This window comes from Dermacentor variabilis, chromosome 3, assembly GCF_050947875.1.
Source record: "Dermacentor variabilis isolate Ectoservices chromosome 3, ASM5094787v1, whole genome shotgun sequence".
Classification (NCBI taxonomy): Eukaryota; Metazoa; Arthropoda; class Arachnida; order Ixodida; family Ixodidae; genus Dermacentor; species Dermacentor variabilis.
In genome coordinates, this window is record NC_134570.1 from 35,921,919 (window position 1) to 35,942,832 (window position 20,914).

Genomic DNA, 20,914 nt, shown 5'->3' on the forward strand with positions numbered 1-20,914 from the left:
AAAATCATTATATACAGAAAACGGAAAGCACCGCAAAGAATCTGAACAGGTATACCGAACAGCCCATCCCGGTGAACTGCTTTCTGTGGTGCCATTGGTGATGCTAACACAGCCAACTGGCGGGAACAGGACCGCTAGTAGCGACGTCTCGACACTGACTCCCAGGGAAAAAAAACTGCACAAATATAATTCGAGTCTGCTGCAGAAGTGCCCAATAAAATCTGTAACTTGATTAAAAACTCAGCTAGAAAAAAGGGGATTGGTCTTTAAATTGCCGTGGCTCGTTGTACCAGCACAATAACTTCTTGGACGAGTAGTTGCACTCGTTATATGACAAATTTTGTAGCGCAGTAATACAAGGAGAAAATAATTTGCCACGGAAAAGGCAGAAAGCAACACGGGCGCTACAAAAATTGCATCTGTGTACCAGGGCTGATTATCAACAGCCTTTTCTTGTTGTTAAGCCCCCTTCTGAGCAAGCAGGGTTGTTTAAACGTATCCTGCCTCTGAGGGAGTCTGTTCATTAGCAATTCCACGCTTCTACTGCATAGAGCAACAGAACGTACAAACGGCAACAACTTGCCACGAAATAATTACGAAGTCAAATGGCAAAGGCGAAAATTTTCTAACCTTTATTATTCACCAGTGAAGTTACGCAGCGGCAACTGAATGTAGCTGTAGCGCGAAACTTTCGTAGCGCTTGAGTTTTTGCCCGCAGATAAGTCTTTGTACGATCTGCCCCAAACACGTGCAGCCTAACTTTTTTAGGAGACAAACACGTATTCATGTGCATAGTTTACAATTTGATTAAACTCATTTGCACATTTTATAACGCTGATTTCTTTTACGCACGAGTTCATGCCTATATATACAGGCTCTGTCCGGTGTGTGTTGGGCGTAGGGAAGCAAGCGCTGACCAGCCCACGGCAACTGAACTTGACAATGGTAACCTCCACCTCGCACCGACGAGCTCCTTCAGCGGTACAGCTTTTTGATGCCTAACAATCCTGCGTGTATTTTATAAGGCGCCTCTGGTGCACCATAGGAGGAAAGGAGCTGTATTTTATAAGGCACCATTCGCCGCTGCAGCTGAACCAGCTCCTTCCGCTTGATTACGAAGCAAAAAACAGCTTACTGTACAGCAGGGGAGCTATATAACGTAAAGCTATTGCAATGTTACTGTTTTTTGCTATTTTATTTCTGCCATTAGCCCACCATTATTGGTAAAAAGAAAACGTTCGGGCCACGCCCACTTGGCTTGTCTGTCGCGGGACGTCATGAAAAAACGCTAAAACACCCCCATCTGACACGTGCACACACTGATTACTCGTGATTAAGACGAACAAACAGAAAAAGAAGTTTCTTCCGATTCTACGCGCCTTTCTCGCCGTTAGCCCTCCACTATTGGTCAAATTTGTTTTAGGGGTGCGCCCGCTTCGCCTGTGTGTCACGTGACGTGACAAAGCCGTAAGAACTGACCCTGCCGAAGTGGCGTGTACGCACTAAAGGTGCATTACTATGGCAGAAAAAGAGCGCACTTTCCTTTTTTTTCTTTTTTTAGGAATAGTCGGACACTGGTCCCGTTCTAAAAGGAACCGAAGATGGCTGCCCACCCATCACTCTGGCCCGCGATACTCGGAGCTACCGGTGAGAATGGACTTCTTCGCTAATACTTTTTCGTGGTAGTAAAACGTTGCCGAGCCCTTTCGGTATGTAAACGGCATCGTGCTGCAAACTCTTCTTCACTGACAGCCCGTTTAGGCGAAATTCTGAACTCTCCGTTGCACGCCGCCGTGACTTTCTGCCAGCCACCGCAAGCATAGGGGAAGCGGACCAATCGCAGACGCAGGCACCACTCTTCTCACCCAGCTATCTATTTTCACTGCGTTAGCTCGACCTCACCGAAGCATTCTACTTCTGCGCGCTCCCCGCCTCTTGCGAGCCAATCAGATAAGCGAAGAGCTGACAAGGTAGGTGATGCTATTCCCTTTGAAAGTAAACAAAAGTGACCTACACACGAGCAGCGCGTTTGACTGAGCTGTTCAAACAACGCTGCGGGTCATCGCCCGGTGCTTGCGTCGGCGGTTGGGTAAATTTGACGTCGTAAAATTGGAATAAATCAGAATGGAATAGTTCGGAATCAGAACGGAATAGTACACGGCCTCAGAGCGCAGTTTTCGGTGCAATGCTCTCGGCGTGCGAGTTTACGCAGGAATGCACCAGTGAAGTGATTGGAGAGCTTTAGGCACGGAGGAAGGAAACTCAGGAGAGGCCCTGACGTCACTCTTTGTGAAGCGAAAGTGAAGCCGGAAGTTGGCGTTGCTCATAGCGTTGCTCCGCCTTGCCGGGCCAGCTCTCCTCTCTTGTTTACATTTCTCGCGAAACCACGCCGCGCTGCGCGCAACCGTGCTGCTCGAACCCGCGCGCTCCGCAGCAATACTAAACAATCGTTAGCACGTTAGCATGATTCCGCCAAAGAGGGCATAATTTCCCGCGGATATTCCTTCGTTCGTTACCATTTCCGTGGCGCGGTACATTGCGTACACCGTTGCACGCGCGTTCATTTCACGAACTTTAGTTCCTCCTGTCCCACCTGGCCAGAGCAACGTCCGGTAGAGCACGGTCCAGATAACGCAGCGCAACAAAACACGGAGACCAACGCAAACCTGCCCACACGCGCCTTTGCCACGGTACGAAACCTACGGAGCAACACGTGTAAGCGCACAGAACAATAACAAAGCCGCCATTGTGGCCCGAAAGGCGGGGCCACTACAGCAAAGAAATAAAAAAAACAGCGAAACAAAGGAGAACCTACCACATCATTTCCTCCACACGTTTCTCCTAGCGCGCGGATGGGGTAGGGCGTCTCCTCAGTTTCCTTCCTCCATGGTTTTAGGTTAGGGGACCCAAGCGGCTTGCGTGCGCAGGAACAAGGAGCGACGGTACTGCGCATGCGCAGACGCCGACGTAGGGGTCTGCGCACGCGCAGTACCGTTGCCCGTAGTTCTTGCGTACGCAATCCACTTGCGTCCCCTAATCAAAAAATCTCTATTTAGAAAATACGTGTGCGTCGTCCTCCCTCGCGCGGCTATTTACCTGAAATGGACTTGACGTAGAACACAGTGGGAAGGCAGACAAGCAGGAACATCACCAGCGGTATGGACCCGACGATAAACCAGTAGTTTGACAGCTTTTTCATGATACCCCTGAAAATGATACAGATAGCATGAAGGAAGAAGTAGGACAAACGCAAATGAGATGAATGCCACTGCGGTGCACCCGCAACAAGTGTTTGTGCGAACTCGCGAGAGCATCTAATGTTTACGCTAGCCTGTCCACTGCGTAAACATTGTCTTACAACCGATCGCTAGTATCAACTGTAACCAGTTTGGAAGGTGTCCAAAGCCGTTGCCGTTGTCATCCGTTTGTAACATCCCGAACGAGTTTCAAACATGCAGCTGTGTCGCAAAATAACCTAGCGGCAAAACATGGGTGCGGGCTAGTACACTGTATATGCTATACCTAAATTTCTTGCCCAACAACTACCTCAACCATCGCAGTCAGTTATCTTCAGAGGACTGTGTCTCCCACAATTATTTTTTTCCGATCTTTGCTTGTAGCGCGCGAAGTACGAGAAATGTCGGGCCACGCACCCGCGTGCCGCGACACCAGCTGTTCGAAAAGTGAATTGAAGGAACTAGCTCCGCTCATTTCCTGGCTCGGCATGCCTGGTCATTACGTACCCATGGGCTACGATCTTGACACCGTTGGACAAATAAATATTCCTATCTTATCCTACGATCTTGACAAGGCACACGCGACTCGCGATCAGCTAAGGCCAACACCAGCATTGACAGCTTGTCACTTCAAGCCGGGCTAAGAAATGAGCAGAGTTAGTTCAACTCGCTTTTGAGACCACTGGTGTCGCGACGCGTGGGTTATTAATGCTTATATAAGACAATCGTTTTAGGTGACCTGTTTCACGGACTTCCTGAATTATTAGGTGGTTCTCTAAACAGGAATTTGCTTACTTGTCAATTCATTTACGCCCTCCCCACGGGCACTTTCGGTCGTGATGGAACCCGATTGCAATATGAAGTCTCGATCGAAATTCGCTGCGTTGCGCAAACTGCCGAAGGGGGCCTATCGCGATTGAGCAATTCGATCGCGATCCCTATACAAAGTGCTCCGTGTCGCTGTAGAGTATAACTTTCTTAATGAAGATACTCCAATTAGTCTGAAAAAATACGGCTGTCAGTCACTCAAATGTGCATTGGGGAATTCTGATAGTTAATATAATTGAAGTCCGCTATGTTATAATTTCGAAAGGATTTGGCCTTTCTTGGTTTTCGCCTACACAAGAGGTTCGAATGTATTAAAGCAAGGCTTTCTCTGTCTGTTCCGCAGTGCTTGGTATTTCTTCATCGTTTTCCTCGCCCAACAGATCACCTCATTATAGGGATAGCAGCTGCGCCTACGCGTGCATTGTCAGTGAGTGTTTAGTATAGGCGGTGCAAGCCAACCTGCCGAAGCGAATTCTAACTGCCGAGGAAGTGGGAGCCAAGAAGATGCGTCTCCCTGAACAGGCACGTAAACGTTATGCCGCAAAACGCGAAAGTATGCATGCTATATATATACAGAGCGGCAAGTTCGGCTAGTTGGTGGAAGTTCATCTTGTATTAAGCGGGGTATTGCGCTATAAACACATGTACAACAGAAATAGAAGTGGACAGGACGCGCCCTTCTATTTCTGTTGTTCTGTGTGTTCATAGCGCTGTACCCCTCTTATTACAATATGCATGTCTGTGCGCAAAAGAATTGTACAGACCCAACGCACGTGTTTCAACCTATGTGAACTTCAACTCGTGCGCACAAACGTAAACACGAACATATATAACATATATAAGCATATATAGCATATATAAGCATATAAACATATATAAGCACAAGCATTACATAAAGCTTTGCTATACCGTAGTTTCCGACGTCTGCGTTAGATCTGCTTAATTTTTCTCATGTCCGTGGCAACTATACTAAATAGCGATCTATAAGACTTCCGGGCATCGGTTTTCTGACGGTGCACTTGAGCAGGTGCAAAGCGCTTCAGTGATCATACAACTCGGAGACCCAGTTTCGTGAGAACATGGGCATTTCGGGCATTTTTCCATAAGGTACCAATTTTTCTATCTAAAACCACACGCCTTAGCAGCCTGCATGCAAAGAGTAAAAGTGAGAGATTGCACTGACATTAGGTAGAAGGTTCGATGGTTTTCCCGACTTGGGGTCTGGATATCAAACTACGGAAGGTTTGTTTTAGTCAGCCTGGGGCACAGCTTTCCATCCGTGCAGATGTCATTTAAGCAAGATACACAGGAAGTTTCGTGTTCTCCATATCGAGGGTTAGTAGATGATTCCACGCGATTTCCCATTTTTCAGGCGATCTGTGGATGTTGACTCCTTGCAGTGCGTCAGAGAGCTCGGCCATTGAACAGCAAATTTTATCCTTTATAGACGGGCGGTTATCACAGAGCTGTAAATATTGATATGGGGTGTATCAGAAGAAATATAGCTGTCTAAAGACGGTCATGGCCGCATCATCTACAAACTCTTCAAGAGTGATAACTTCGGCTAACTACCTTTCGTGGTATACGCATAGCTTTTATTTTTCCGCTCGTGCCCCGGTAGGTTTGCTGCAGCTGTTGCAGCCCCCTCTTTCCCACAATATTTAGCACAGTGTTCCTGCTATCAGGTATGGTACATCTTTCTGTTGGCATTTCCGATTAATCGCTTTGGTGCTAACCGATCTCCCTACCTTCTTCCCTGGTCGTGACACTTGCTTATCAGCTGTAGTATGCTTTCCCACAGGTGAAGCAGATGGGTATCATGAGTGGGCGTCGCCGGCTTGTCTAGCTGCTTTTCGCGTCTTCCTTACTTGAGCCAGAAGTGAGGGTGCTTCGTCCTATTAAGTTTCTGCCTAGATGTACCGATCAGTTACCTTTTCTTGTCCTACCATCGGAGCGCAGTTTACTAACTTTCAGCTACGCTTGAAAGGCTGATGGTCACTAAATAGCCTGTCGTGTTGACATCGTCAATTTTAAAGGGACCCTGAACCCTCCTCGAGCATGGTGAAATAACATAGGCCGCTGGTAGCATACGCTGCTGTGAACATCTCAGCCAAGTTTTGCTGCCGTACGCATTGCGTGGAGTTCGCAACTGGATCGCGATGTCACCTTTCTCTCAAACGCCCGCTTATCAACAGAAGGCCCTCACCTCACTCACTTCTAGACGCACTATTTCGTCATCGGACGCACTGTTTCATCATTCCCTTAGACGGTTGCTATTGGCCGGTAGCTGACATCAAGCTGCGCTCGGCTACATGGCGTAGATACCGCGGCCGCCACGGGTGCCGCCACCAGTGCACTGGCTAAGCGCACTGCGGCTCGCTGAGGACAACTGCGTTTGGCTTATCTTCAGCGCGTCGTAGGCACCAAAGACGGAAGTCGTGGCGCCTACGTTAACATTCAAAACGAAACTTGAACTGCGCGCCACGGTGACATTTAGAAGGCGGAGCTTTGTGGGCACGCCCCACTGTGCCGTAGGCTTCGCAGTGCAAAGTATTGAAGAAGGAACGGGAGCACAGCGAAGGCCGTGTTTGATTGCCCATAACTCCGCTTCTGCTGAACGCATTGGAGTACGTTTTGCAACAAACTATTTCTGAAATAGCCCATTTTCACTACGAATGCCTCTCTCCACTTCGATAAAAAGTGGTTCAGGACCCCTTTAAACCAGGTTGTGAGTATAGTTCACGTGAGGCCGTTGTTAGATACGGTACCTTTTCCTGAGCCTCCTCCTTCGATTTCACCAGTCCACATCGAATCGCGTCACACTTAATTAAGGAGCGCAGAAGCACATCTACCACGATCTCGATGCGCCGCACGTCCAAACAAGTTGGCGTCCCTCATCTCGTGCGCCTTTATGTGGAGCTGTTGTCCCACTGCTTGACTCTTCCTGAGGGAGCCTGGCACGGTTCCAGGTAACGTGGGTCCCGAGGAAAGAGGCTTTGCGGCTCTGAAAGGTCGCTCGAGAACAATCCGCCTGCCCTGCTGAGCACTTGCGAGCCGCGAGGCAACGACGACTGTAATGCACCGTGAAGCTCTGGGAGCAACCCCCCATCCGCCTTTGTGACGGCAGTTGCAGAGCAGGAAGGCAATACCGCAGACAAGTAATCCCTCGGACAAGTGGAGCCAAGGGAGCGACCCTCTGAGCCGAGTGCACGGAGCAAGAAACATTTAGGAGTGGAAACTCCGCTGTTTGCGGCAACCAGAAAAAGTCACATGCCCGCGGAGCCGTTATCGTGCTGGCGGCGCCTGGCGGCCTGGAAAGAAATTAGTGCCGTTGAGAGCGCGCCGAAGCCGCCTGCCCGGGCGCTGCATTTTTTTTTCGCTGCGGCTTCATTGACGCGCCGCATGGCGCCGCCACTGTATACGGACCCGTCGGCGCATACAACAATTGTGACCTTATCTGGTCGCCCACGCTCGCTCGCGCTGACGGGAGTTTCACCTCCTAAATGTCTTACTCCGTGGCCGAGTGTGACTTACACTCGCACGGGCGCCTACCATTGGCCGAAGATGACGACACCTGAGCGGGCTAGACGATTGGCCGAACAGGTCGTGACCTGGAGACACCGAAGGGGTTAAAAGCCAGAGACCGGGAGCAGCAGGAGAGCATTCCTTCATTCATCTCTTTCGGGCTTCTTGCCACGGGCCGCAGCGTCCGAGTTGCTGCCGGCCAGCAATTCCTTTATTACTGTTAATTTCTTTGTACCTTTACTGTAAATAATGTAAATAAACCTCCAGTTTTCATCTCAAAGTCCTCCTCAACCTCGGCCAACTCCCGCACTCAACGGCAATGTCCAATATCTGGGGGACAGCAATTCGGATTGTCCTCCAGATCCAACACCGTGTGGTACAATGTCTTTCTTGTTTATTACGAAGCGCCGCCGTCAGTTACATGGTCATTGAAAAGGTTCTTCGAACAGGCTTTCTCCCTGCATCCTAATAGCCCTCCACCCGATGTCTGCTTTCTTACGCGAAGCCAGTGGCTGCATGGAATGCACTATAGTCCCATACAACCAGTATTCGAGTGCCAGGAAAACTGCTTTCGAGGTCCACTGCCAAAAAGAAGTCCACCTGTGTGGAGCTTCCTAAGTTGTGAATTTTAGGTGCGTAAATAAAGTCGAAACGTGGTTCCTTAGGTTTAGCTCGTTACTGCTGTCATTTCTTGCAAACATATCTTCTTTGACAGGCTACCGATTTGTGTATCAGAACTGCCGCCTGTGGCTCGACCTGCACAATTGTTGCTTGCCATTATAACGGACGATAGAAGGTGAGAAATATTTTAACATACTGTGGTGATGTAGGCACAGTGCCTTTAGTCTTCTGATATAAGAGGACCTCGACGTAGCCAATCTTGTACGTCAGAAAAAAGATCCAAGGCAGCTCGCGAAGTTTCGAAAGACTTCAGTATTGCCTTTCCGGTTTATCACAAGGCTATACAAAGAAGCCATGCATTTGTCGGCTTGCCGAATCTTTCTTTTTTTAATCGTCCTTCTTTGAGACAATGATCCATGTCGGACGTGTCACGCTTCTTTCAGCACCTGTTCGCTTTAATGATAGTAACGCGCACGGCTAATGCTTTGTTTTAGCGTGTTTATGCCTGGCGTTGCCGCCTTGTTCCTAGAATGCTGCTTTAGTACGACGTTATACCACTCTGCAATTGTTACAACGCTTACACATGGTGTTAACGCTCTCGCGTTGCTTTTCGTCTCTAGTACAATCGAACACCATCACCACTACGCAACCGCCAAGCCTTTAAATTTATGGCTTTACCGCTCTACATTTGCCGCAGTGTTTTAATGTAGCACTACCGTTCAGTTGCTGCACAAACTTTTAAGCGAAACGCTGTATACCGGCCGCTTCGTCTTTGACACGTTTAATACCGTTACTATTCTGTCATTACGATTAGCTTTCTTTTAATATCATGTGCCATCAGTACATGCGCAGACCGAATATTATGCAGCAGTAAAGATAGCGTTGATCGGTCTCGGAACCGCAAGTACAACAGCCCTGAAACGCCTGGGCAGCCCTTGTTTAACAGCCGGGATCTAGTTAAGCAAGCCTACCATGGCAAGTTTATATCGTTTCAAGCAACATAATTTAGCGATAGCGGCTTTACGGTGTAGCGGATTTATCTGCCAGAATTTCTAAGGCAGCCCCGTGAGTGACAAGATCATTTGTGGGGCCTTGCTGCAGGCTTGCTGGAGCACGCCTGATGCACCGAAGCTCAGGACAGCAAGCAGCATTGTCGGGATTTCGGCAATAGTGATGCTATGCGGCAAACTCACTCACGAAAGTACTTAAGCTGGAAGACTTAATTGAACAAATCTGCGGTTGCTTGTTGTTGTTGTTGTTGTTGTTGTTGTTGTTGTTGTTGTTGTTGTTGTTGTTGTTGTTGTTGTTGTTGTTGTTGTTGTTGTTGTTGTTTCAGGCACCGAGATTTTGCACACAACAGTTCTTATGAGTGTAGCTCAATCTTTCAGAAGTTTCGAAGTCAACCCGCAAATCTCGACATTACCGGTGCAGCCCCGGTGCATGGCTCCTGGACCACGTTTGACACACCTAAGCTTGAAAGAGTAAGCAGCATTCTTTTGCCGTTATTCGTGTAGGTAATAATAATAATCAATCAATGTATTTGGTACTCATCATATCGGTATTAGTGATGTTATGCGGGCATGTTGGTGAACGGGCCGACCAGTCCACTGACATGAGCAGTACCTTAATATTCTTTACAAAGACTGCACATATCAGATTACTGATTTACTTGCGAATGGCAAGTCACTCAAGAAAGTACTTAAGAGAATAACAAAAGGCAGTAACGCGGAAAGGGGGGCCTTCCAAATGACACACTCGACAGCGAAGGTAAACAGAGCCTGACTTGTGCCGCGCTCTTGTCATCGTGTCCATCGTCCTGCTGCGAAATCAAGGGCCCTATAACGTAAAACTATTCCAATCTGTTTTTATTCCAATCTCCTGACGTCAAAATTACGTAACCACCGACGCAAGCATCGGGCGGTAACCCGCAGCGTTTTGAAAAGCCCAATCAAACGCGCTCCTTGTTTATAGGAGATCACTTTCAAAGCGAATAGCATTGCCTACACTGAACAGGTTTTCTGATAGAATTGGCTGACAATAGGCGAGGAGCACGCTCAAGTAGAGAATGTTTTGATGGGGCCGAGCCAGCACTGGGAAAGTAGATAATTGGATAAAGAGGGTGGTGCCGGCGTCCGCGATTGATCTGCTTCCCCTTGCTTAGCATGCAGTGGTTGCTCAAAAGTCGCGGTGGTGTGCAACGGAACGTTAAAAATGCCGCCAGAACGGATCCTCAGCAAAGAAGAGTTGGCAAAGTGATGTCGTATACGTTCCGAAAGGGCTCGATAAATTTATACTGCCGCGGAAGAATGTTTATTATACGCAGATAAAATACATGCTCCCAGGCCGCTTCGAGTACCTAGTGCCAGAGCAATCGGCGGGCAGCCATCTTCTATTTCTTTCGGAACGGGGCAGTCCCCGGCTATTCAGAAAAAAAAAACATTCAGTTTTGTTCGGCATATTAATGCGCCTTTGACGCGTACACGTCTCTCTGACGCGGTTAGTTTTCGCGGTTATGTGACGTCGCGTGACAGACAGGCGAAGTGGGCGCAGCCAGACAACGTTTAATGAATGGCAGAGTATTGTGGCGAAAAATGCGTCAAATCAGAAATAATTATTTTTCTTTCGTTCGGTATAATCACGCATAATCAGTGTGCACACATCATATCAGATGCGGGGCGTTTTCGCTGTTTTCAAAACGTCGCGTGAGAGACAGGTGAAGTGGGGGTGTCCCGAAAATTGTTCGACCAGCCATGGAGACTGATTGCAAAACTGTAATAGAAAAGTTTGGAATAGCTTTACGCTGTAGCGCTCTAAGCGTTCAAAACCCTGTGCACTCACTCTGCTGCGCCACCGCCAGCAGCTGCGCCCGGTGGGCCTCCGGTATCGCCGGTCGACACACCGGATGACATACCGGATGCCATCGACTCGTCGCCCATCGTGCTTCGTCGGGAGTCAGCTGCTGCCGCGGGTTAACTGGCGTCGTCACCAAGCGTGGTGGCAGGCCGAGCCCTGGAAGACGCGGCGAAGCAGGTCGATTGCATCACTCTTGAGATAAAGGAGATCATACTGTTTATTTTGTTGATTCTACATTCATTTCCGAATAGATGCCGTGATTGCCCGAAATTGACTTTGCATAAGAAAATCAGAACGAGTTCGAGAGCGAAGTATATGTTCTTCGCATATGCTATATTATACGTAGCATATCAGAGGAGGAGCGCAATACATATGAATACCACTTGCTGCGACTACCACTACTGTGGATTATCTTAAAGCAGTTATCTCTAGGGGTGGGCGAATACAGTTTTTTTTTTCGAATACAGTTAGTATGAATCGAATAGTCGAACACAGATGCATATATTTACAGAAGGAATATCTATTTCCATTCCATATGATTAGTTACCAAGTTTGCACTGACTAGAGACAAAAGAAGCCTAACTATTAAAAAAGAACTGCAGGAATAGCCTTCCAACATTTTCATAGCATGGTTTCAAACAAGCGCTCTATAAATGAATGCGTCTGCATGATTATCTTTCCAAGAACGCTAGATAAATGGTTGATGAAAAAAAAATATTGTTCTTAAGTTGGGGGGAGGGGGAAGGCGACAGAAAGACTTGTATGCCTTAGACACCCATGGATATTACGGCCCGTTGCAACAGCGTAAGAGGTAAAACTGCTACATAATTAACAGTCATGTAGGCTAAATGATAGACTACAAGCAAAGATCACAAGCTGTCACGTAAAATTCAGGCGCGAAAGCTCAAACAAAGCTTGCGTTATAACCGTTTTGTTTTCGCGTTGCTTCTAAAGCGTTTGTCCTTTCACTATTGATAATTTACGGTACTTCCTTTAGCAGACGGAGAACAGTAACTATACTTTAACAGTTGGCTTCTGCAAAATATTTCGCAAGTTTGGATATTCGCAAAAACCGAATAATTGTTTCGAATACAAATGGGAATAGTTAACAGTGTAATAGAAACTTTGAATGTCACCACACACATAGTTATTTTGTATGTACTTCTTAAAGCAAAGCAGACTTTGCGAATCCTCCAGGACTTCGCTGACCACGTGGCTGATGCTGATAACGTTGCGTTATCGGATAACTCGCACAAGACAGCACTCGCATAACGAATAGGCTTGCATGTAGTCGCCTCTACTACCCCTAGAAATGTGCCAGTAATCGGCTTTGTTCTCCACAGATTTGTGCATGTGAAAGCAAGAAAAGGCACCTAAATATCCTCACTCCACCAAATGTACGCCCATCGAGCGCAGAATTCCTTTATTAAAGCAACTCTTTCTATGCCTTATTTCCCAGGGTTTGGCGTAACCGCTCGGTCGGTTGCTCTTCGAGTAAAGTATGCCGACAGTATACAGTGCAAATGTAAACATCACTACCTCCATGATCGGTCCGCTTTACTCGGTGGGCCGATTCCGCGGAGACAGTGAAACGCACACGCGAGGGTCTCGTGGTGCGGGTCTCCGGCAGGCTTGGCAGCTTGCCGGATTTGCACGGTAGGCACGCCATACGGCAAAACGCTGTGCCATTATCATTTGTATAGCATTTATCGAAGCAGTTCATGAAAGCTTCACTTCAAGTAGACGCCAATATGCGAGTTGCATCTATAATGGTCATCAATATTCGCGTTGCTAAAATGGTCATCTATAATACGTCCCGCCGGCTAACAGATAAAGGATGGTGGTGGTGCGGGTGCAGGTAGGGAGGGGGGAGTATTTTTCAATACCACCGTCAGCATTGTAAACATGTCACGGAAACTGTAAACATAACACATTTGCATGCTTTAATTGTTTTAACAGATGTAGCTTACAGAACTGCAATATCTGCCTTTGGTGCACCCGTCGCGGTAGCCCAATGCTTATGGCGCTGTGCTGCTGCTCGAGGTCGCGGGTTCGCTCCCGACCACGGCGCCACATTCCGACGGGGGCGGAATACAATAACGCTCTCGCACCGTGCATCGAGGACACGTTAAAGAACGCCAGGTAGTCAAATTTAATCCGCGAGTCGCAGACTGCTGCGAGTGTCGTATTATGATTGTGATTTTGACCCGTAAAACTTAAATACATTTATTTTTGCCTTTGGTCCAGGGTTGTCATTTGTAAACCGTAAGTTCCAGAAATAAACACAGTTGATCATATTAGATTGTGGCACATGGCATATGAGTCTTTTCACCCACCGCGGTGGCTCAGCTGCTTAGCTGTAGTTTGTTTCCAGTGTTTAGATAAAGGTAGAGGCGTCGACAAAAGTGGTATACTCCACGCAGATTGCTACTGCAGCGGCGTCGCTCGGCATTTTGGCGAGCTGAAGCACGAAACATTGACACGAGTCAAGCGACATGCCTGCAGATAATAAAAGGCACCCATTGGCTGTCTCGATCCCAGATGCTGACTGTAGATGGCGTTGCGATTCGGTTTGGTGTTGCTCGGCTCCCGCTGCGTGCAGTATTCTACTTTTGTCGGCGCCTGTACCTATCTTCATCTTAGTCAAAAAAACAAGCAAAACTGTGTCGCGCAACCAGTAGAAGAGACACAACATAATTTGTGCATTTACAAGGCATCAGCTACTTTTTTGTTTTCTGTCAGCACGAAAAATCCAAGCAATGTACGGTAGACATTGTTACGATCGGCCTGCAGAGGTACCAACCTGCAACATTTTCCCGGCCCGCTGCGACGACTCGCTTTGTAAAGAAAATAATGCGCCGCCTCAACAGCCCCACGGCGCCACCATGTCTAGCCTCGTTCGGCGGACCGTGTATTGTTGGTCGATTCGCTGCCGCCTTCACGGATTGCTTGGAGCAAGAGAATTCCTGGAACAGGGCGTTTTGCGGTGCGGTCTCACGGGCCCCAAAAGATGTCACAGTCAATGGACAGACGCGGCGGCTACTGAGTGCGGGGTCAGCTCTGGGATCAAGAGGCGCCTGCTCGGGTCAAGACTCCTGTCTACAAAAACCCTCTCACCTCGGTGTGTTCAGTGAAACCAAAGTGCGGAAGTGAGTGTGTGAACCCTCCCCCTCAAAGGCGGCTCGACTACGATGTCGCTCCCATTGGACGAAGGTTGAACGGCAGTTTTCCCTCACCTAGTTATCTAGGGAGGACAGAGTGTTTTAAAGCAGCCGTTGACGGATGCTCAGTGTGCGTTCTCTTTCAGTCATGCTAGACTGATGAAATATAACGTTCTCCACCCTTCATGTAGATACCGTAAATAAATCCCATATTCCTCATTCTCGATGAGAACAAGTCCCTCCCTTCAACAACGTCCTCAGCGTGGATGAGTTGGACGACGGCATGGGCCAGCTACCATCTATTTCATGCCCGACCCCAATCCATACAGCTGGCTGGCAGTGGTGAGACGGATTTTGCGACGTGGTGCAGTGTCTGCGGTGAGTGTTTGGTTCTTGCTTTGACTCTCTAGGCTTCATTTTGTGGTTGTTCTGTTTAGAACAGTAGGCAAGTTGGATTGTTGATTGTTAGCTAGGTTGTGTCTACCTAGGTTTGTTTAGCGAGGAGGACCAAGGCAGTAAAGCAGCAATCAAGGATTCAAGGACACTACTGAGAGACGAATTGTTGATTGTTGATTGAGGAACTCGGCCTAGAGGTACGCAAGGAAATGCTAAAATCGAAAATATTGCAGATGATTTCCGAACAGGCCAGTAAGGAGGATATTGAAATTGGGTTAGAACTTTTTAGGAATAGAAAGAAACGGGACAAAGAGAGAGAAGAACGGGACAGAGAGGAACGCGAGAAAGATCGCGAGTTAAGAAAAATTGAACTTGAACTTGAAAGCAAACGTTTGGAGTTGCCTCAAGGAAGTGAAGGGGCTCTGGGACGATCAAGTGAGGCAGAATCATACGGCATGGACAGGCTGTTAAAGCCATCTGAGGTCGAGAACGACATAGGCTTGTTCCTAGAACATTTTTAAAGGACCTGCGAGAAGTTGATCTTCGGTCCGAGTACATGGATACAGCGGCTGCTGTCTATATTGCCGTGCGAGACTGCGGAAGTAATCGCCAGACTCAGTGCGCAAGATGCATATGATTATGCAAAGGTTAAGCCTAGTCTTTTTAAGAAGTGCCGCCTTTCAGTCGAAGCTTTTTGGCAAAGATTTAGAAGCACGGGCAAGAAGGATAGCGAGGGGTATCCGGAGTTCGCATACGGCCAACCAAGTCGAGTGGTTGAAAAGCGCGGAAACATACAAGAGCAGAGACATGATTATTGAATGCATGGGTCTAGATCAGTTTTACAAAAGCATCCCACAATCTGCGAAGCTGTGGGTGCAAGACAGAGGGAATGTAAACACTGTGGAAAGGGCGGTTGAATTAGCTGAAGAGTACGCAACGCGTAGAAAGCTGAATGCCGAGGACGGAGATTGGGACTTTCGAAATGGACCGCGGAAACCATTTCCGTTCAAAAGGGGTTCCCAGACTGAACGAACGGAGCCTGTAGACGTGGAGGAAAAAACCTCAGAAAAGAGCGAGGAGAAACCAAACGGGGAAACCGGGCAAAAATAGCAGAAAATAAAATTCGAATCTTTCAGGCCTATCCGCTGCTGTAAGTGCCACAAACTAGGACATAGCGCTGTAAACTGCGGGAAGCCTAGCGTAGATTTCTCTTACGTGGATGAAAAAGACGAGAATATGGAACTTTTAAGCCCATATCTTCGCGACCTGCAAGTTAATGGGAAACCATGCCGGGTGCCGCAAGATAGTGCCATCACTATGGACATTATCCATCCGTCTTACGTGACGGCAGATGACTTCACGGGAGAAGTAGCATGGATCAAACAGGTTGTAGAAGAACACAGCCTGTGTCTCCCCATGGCCGAAGTCAAAATCAGTGGACCGTTCGGGGAGCTCGTGACCGAGGCTGCAGTTTACAAATTCTTGTCGCTGCAATACCCTTACTTTTTTTTTTTTTTCAAGTCGGTCGGATCAGTTACTGCGTGACAAATGGCTTAAACTGGGAGAGGGCGTAGTACAGGCGTTGACGCGAGGCCAAGCTCGTAAAATCGCGTCGCTTTCGGCTGAAAATGCAAAAGCTGCTCCAGCAGAAGTAGCAAAAGAGGTAAATTCAGTAACCGAATCCGAGCTACGCTCGAGGGACGAAAAAACGGTTGAGGAAACCCTGCCAGCTGACCAGCTCAATGAGAGCGTATCACTAGGGTATCAAAGTTCACGCCTGCGGGAAGAGCCAGCTGACGCACTCGCAAGCAAAACAGGGTCGTTACTATCACCGGCCTCAAAGAACTTTGATCGGCTCTTACGTGTGGACAGAGAGTCACTGGCAGCCGAGCAAAAGAATGATGACAGCTTAGCTAAATTGTATCACACAGCTAAAGAAGGCATTGCTAGGCGCAACGTGACAATACCAGAGAGGATGATTGTTGTATCGACACTACAGAGACCGAAAGGGCAGGATTCTAGATCAGTTAGTCGTACCTACTAAGTACAGGAAGGACCTTTTGAGTCTCTGTCATGGAAATGGGTGGTCTGGCACCCTAGGCATAAACAAATCGAAGGGAAGATTGCTTATGGAATACTACTGGCCTGGCTGTTTCAAAGATGTAGAAAACTTTGTAAGATCATGCGACGCCTGCCAGCGCTCGGGTAAACCAGGAGAAACCTGGAAAGCTTCAATAAAAGTAGTGTCTTTAATTTCGGAACCTTTCAGACGACTTGTGATAGACACGGTAGGGCCTCTAACAAAGGCAAAGTCGGGTTACAGTTATTTGTTTACCATGCTGTGTCCGGCTACAAAGTTTCCAGAAGCAATTCCTCAGAGAAAGCTCAGCTCCATCGAATTAGTAGACGCGCTTTTGTCACTATTCGCACGAGTTGGGTTTCCAGCCGAAATTCAGGCGGATCAAGGGTCAGTATTCACCAGCGCACTGATTTCCACATTCTTACAAAAGTGCGGGGTAAAGTTGATACACAGTTCCGTCTATCACCCTCAGTCAAATAGTGTAGAGAGGTGCATTCAGTGCTTAAGCGAATTTTGCTGGCGCTATGTTACGAGCACAAGGAGGACTGGGAGAATTGTCTTCCGGCCACTTGGTTTGCTTTGCGAACGCTTCCTCATGAGGCTACAGGGTTCTCGCCAGCAGAACTAGTGTATGGGAGGACATTCAGTTCTCCACTGAGAATGTTGAGAGATGGGGGAGGAAAGAGGACAGAGTTCAACAGTGGTAGAATACGTGCTAAATCTGCTGGAACGGCTAAGTGCAACCCAAGAACTAGTCGAAAAGAGCATGAGAGTAGCTCAAAAGAACTCTAAGTTCTATTACGGCTAGAATACGAGGCTTTGTACGTTTAACACCGGAGACCAGGTAATGATCCTCAAACCTTCAAGAAAGAGCAAGCTTCACTGGGACGGGCCCGTTAAATCGTTGCACAAACTTTCAGATACTAACTATGCTCTGAAAATGCCCGGTCGCAGGAAGGAGGTGAGAATATATCACTGTAATTTGATGAAGCGGTACACTGTAAAATAATTTACACCCTAAAAAGTGAAAAGCGTGTAAATGTGTCTATAACTAACACCCTTAAGGTGTCCGTTACGTAGATGACACCCTAAGGGTGTGAGTTACAGGCACATTTACACCATCTTTCACTTTTTAGGGTGTAAATTATTTTACAGTGCATATAGAGCGGAGCGGAGTCGTTAATTATACCATCAAAGAGCAGGATGGCACTAGTACCAAGTTTATTGAGTATAGGGCGACCTCCAACTCTGAAATCGGCCTAGAAGAAGTAGTAAAACATTCGGTAAGCTCGCACGCTCTAATACCCGAGCAGCTAGATCAGCTAAAAGGGGTGTTGGGGGAATATCTCGACAGGTTCAGCGATCGGGTAGGTAGAAGCGAACTAATAACGCATGAAATAGAGCTGACATCAACCGAACCCGTAAGAGCAAAGCCCCTTACAGGGTGTCTCCAAGACAGATAAATTATGGAGGCAGAGATACAGCGCATGCTATAGAGTTGGGAGTTATTGAGCCCGCTGAGAGTGACTACACGTCACCGCAAATATTTGTAGAAACCCCTAACAAGGACCCTCGTCCGTGTGTTGACTACAGGAAGTTAAATGCCATCACTAGGGATCAGCTGTACCCGATACCCAACATTGAGGAACGAATTGAAAGAGTTAGTGCTGCTAAATACATTTCAACTATAGGTCTCGTGCGGGGACACTTGCAAGTTCCCCTTTCAGAAAGTGCCAACCGCTATATGCCGCATTTATTTCATCTGTAGGCACTTTTCGCCCTGTCGTTCTCAGCTTCGGGCTGAAGAACGCGCCGTTTAGCTTCTCAAAGTTAATGGAAATTGACCTAAAAGACTTGCAGGAGTTCGCCTTGCCATATCTTGATGATGTAGCATTTTTTTCAGAAAGCTGAGAACAGCACGTATCGCACCTCAAACAGGTGTTCTCACGGTTGAGGGAAGCCGGCTTAACGATGAAGGCGGAAAAGTGTAGATGTGGCTGTTCGCTGGTTACTTATCTGGGCCATGTTGTCGGTCAGGGCACGAGACGGCTGGCCGAGCTGAAAATAGCTACGTTTGGAGATTTTTCACAGCCACGCACGAAAACGGACATTCATTCATTTCTGGGGCTTGTGGGGCACGATCAACGGTACATTCCGAATTACTCGCAAATAGCAAGTCATTTAACGGACGCCGAAAGGGAGCACCTAAAAGCGCGCACTGGTATAAGGACAATCGAAACGCTTTCCAAGGTTTGAAAACGCTATTGATTTCTCGTCCTGTGCTTCGCGCGCCAGACTACACAAAAGAATTCATAGTTCAGTGCGACGCCAGCGACAGGGGTATGGGCGTGGTACTTAGTCAGGTCGGCGACGATAATGAGGAACATCCTCTTCTCTATGCCAGCCATTAACTGTAAGAGAGGAAGCCTACAGCGCTTCAGAGAAGGAATGTGCTTGTTTAGTTTGGGCAAGTTGTCTTGTTACTTGTACGGAGCGAGGTACATCTTCGAGACCGACCACTGTCCTCTGACGTGGCTCAATCAAATGTCACACAAAAATGGCCGCTTGCTCCGATGGAGCCTCACTCTCCAGGAGTACAACTTCTCGTTAGATATGGGAAAGTTGCATAGCAATGCGGATGCTTTGAGCAGGCTAATTTCAATTCTGCGTTCCCGCCTAAATTTTGGGGTTGTTATTGTTAATTTTGTTAAGCCAAGAAGATCCCCTCTCATTTAGCAGGATTCCCTACATGATTGCTGAATTTGTCAGCACGAAATACCTTCAAAAATTGGCGTAGAGAAATGCAGCATTTGTTGTTTCTGCACTTATGTTTTCTTTGAAGCCTAGCGGGCCTAAAGTGAGATCCAAGATACGTGATCTCGGCGCAGAGCCGTGTTGTGGGGTTTGCTTTGCAGTTGTCTGACCTTGTTGGATGTTGTTTCTTTTGGGAGGGGGGGGGGGGTGTCATCATTTCAGAGCTGGTCGCTGCGAGCCAAGGCATCCCCCCCCCCTTGCCACCAGCCATTCTCTTCCTGCCCAGCGGTTATCAGCATTGGCCAGTCGAGATTTTCCGGGCCACGGAGGAGCAGTTACGATCGACTGCAGGGGTACCAACCTGCAAAATTTTCCCGGCCCGCTGCGCCGACTCGCTTTGTAAAGACAACAACGCGCCGCCTCAACAGCCCCAAGGCGCCACCATGTCTAGTCGCGTTCGGCGGACCGTGTATTCTTGGTCGATTCGCTGCCGCCTTTACGGTTAGCTTGGAGCAAGAGAACTGCTCGAACAGGGTGTTTTACGGTGCGTTTTCACGGGCCCCAAAAGTCGTCGCAGTCAATGGACAGATGCGGCGGCTACTGACTGCGGGGTCAGCTCTGGGATCAAGAGGCGCGCCTGCTCGGGTCAAGACCCCTGTCGACAAGAACCCTTTCACCTCGGTGTGTTCAATGAAGCCAAAGTGCGGAAGTGAGTGTGTGAACCCTCCCCCTCAAAGGCGGGTCGACTACGCAGATTCTCCCATTGGACGAAGGTTGAACGGCAGTTTTCCCTCACCTAGGGATCTAGGGAGGACAGAGTGTTTTAAAGCAGCCGTTGAAGGATACTCAGTGTGCATTCTCATTCTCGTTCTCAAATGTAACGTTCTCCACCCTTCATGTAGATAGTGTAAATGGATCTCATATTCCTCGTTCTCGATGAGAACAAGTCCCTCCGATAAACAACGTCCTCAGCGTGGATTTATAAGTTGGACGACGGCATGGGCCAGCTACCTTCTATTTCATGCCCGACCCCAGTCCTTACAATATGCGGGGTTTACATACAATGTAACAGCGACATCGATTCATTGTAGTAACCGAACGAATACGAAGATTTGTTATGAATTTCCCAGCGCGCACAACGTACCGGTTCGAAACGACTTGAGGCAGGCGCTTTAACACTAGTTTTCTGTTACCAAGGCGTTGTGCGTTAACGTAAAACAGGGTTACTGGCGACGGCGTGATCCCCCCCCCCCTCCCAAAAAAACAATCCTTGGTACGTGCCTGGTTGCATACAATTCAAGTCTGCAGTGCCCACACCCTCTTAACAGCCAGGCCCTGTTCATCCGCGAGTCTGCAAATAGTTTGTACTTCAACCTTTCCCTGTTACCTAAATAAAGCGGTAACCACAAAAATAAAATTATAAGCACGTGATTTCGCACGTTTTCACTCGTCTATTATAG

The 20,914-nt window shown here is 48.0% G+C and overlaps 1 protein-coding gene across 1 annotated transcript in view; it reads right to left on the reverse strand.

The window, feature by feature from the left end:
* LOC142573931 (uncharacterized) overlaps nt 1-20,914 on the reverse strand; it is a 184,585-nt gene that overhangs the window by 158,426 nt on the left and 5,245 nt on the right. The window contains exons 2-3 of the mRNA XM_075683132.1: nt 11,049-11,219; nt 3,097-3,206 (exon numbers count right to left, since the gene is read on the reverse strand). Of these exons, the coding sequence (XP_075539247.1) occupies nt 3,097-3,206; nt 11,049-11,146 (208 nt within the window). The 5' untranslated portion in view covers nt 11,147-11,219. The remainder of the gene's footprint in view (nt 1-3,096; nt 3,207-11,048; nt 11,220-20,914) is intronic.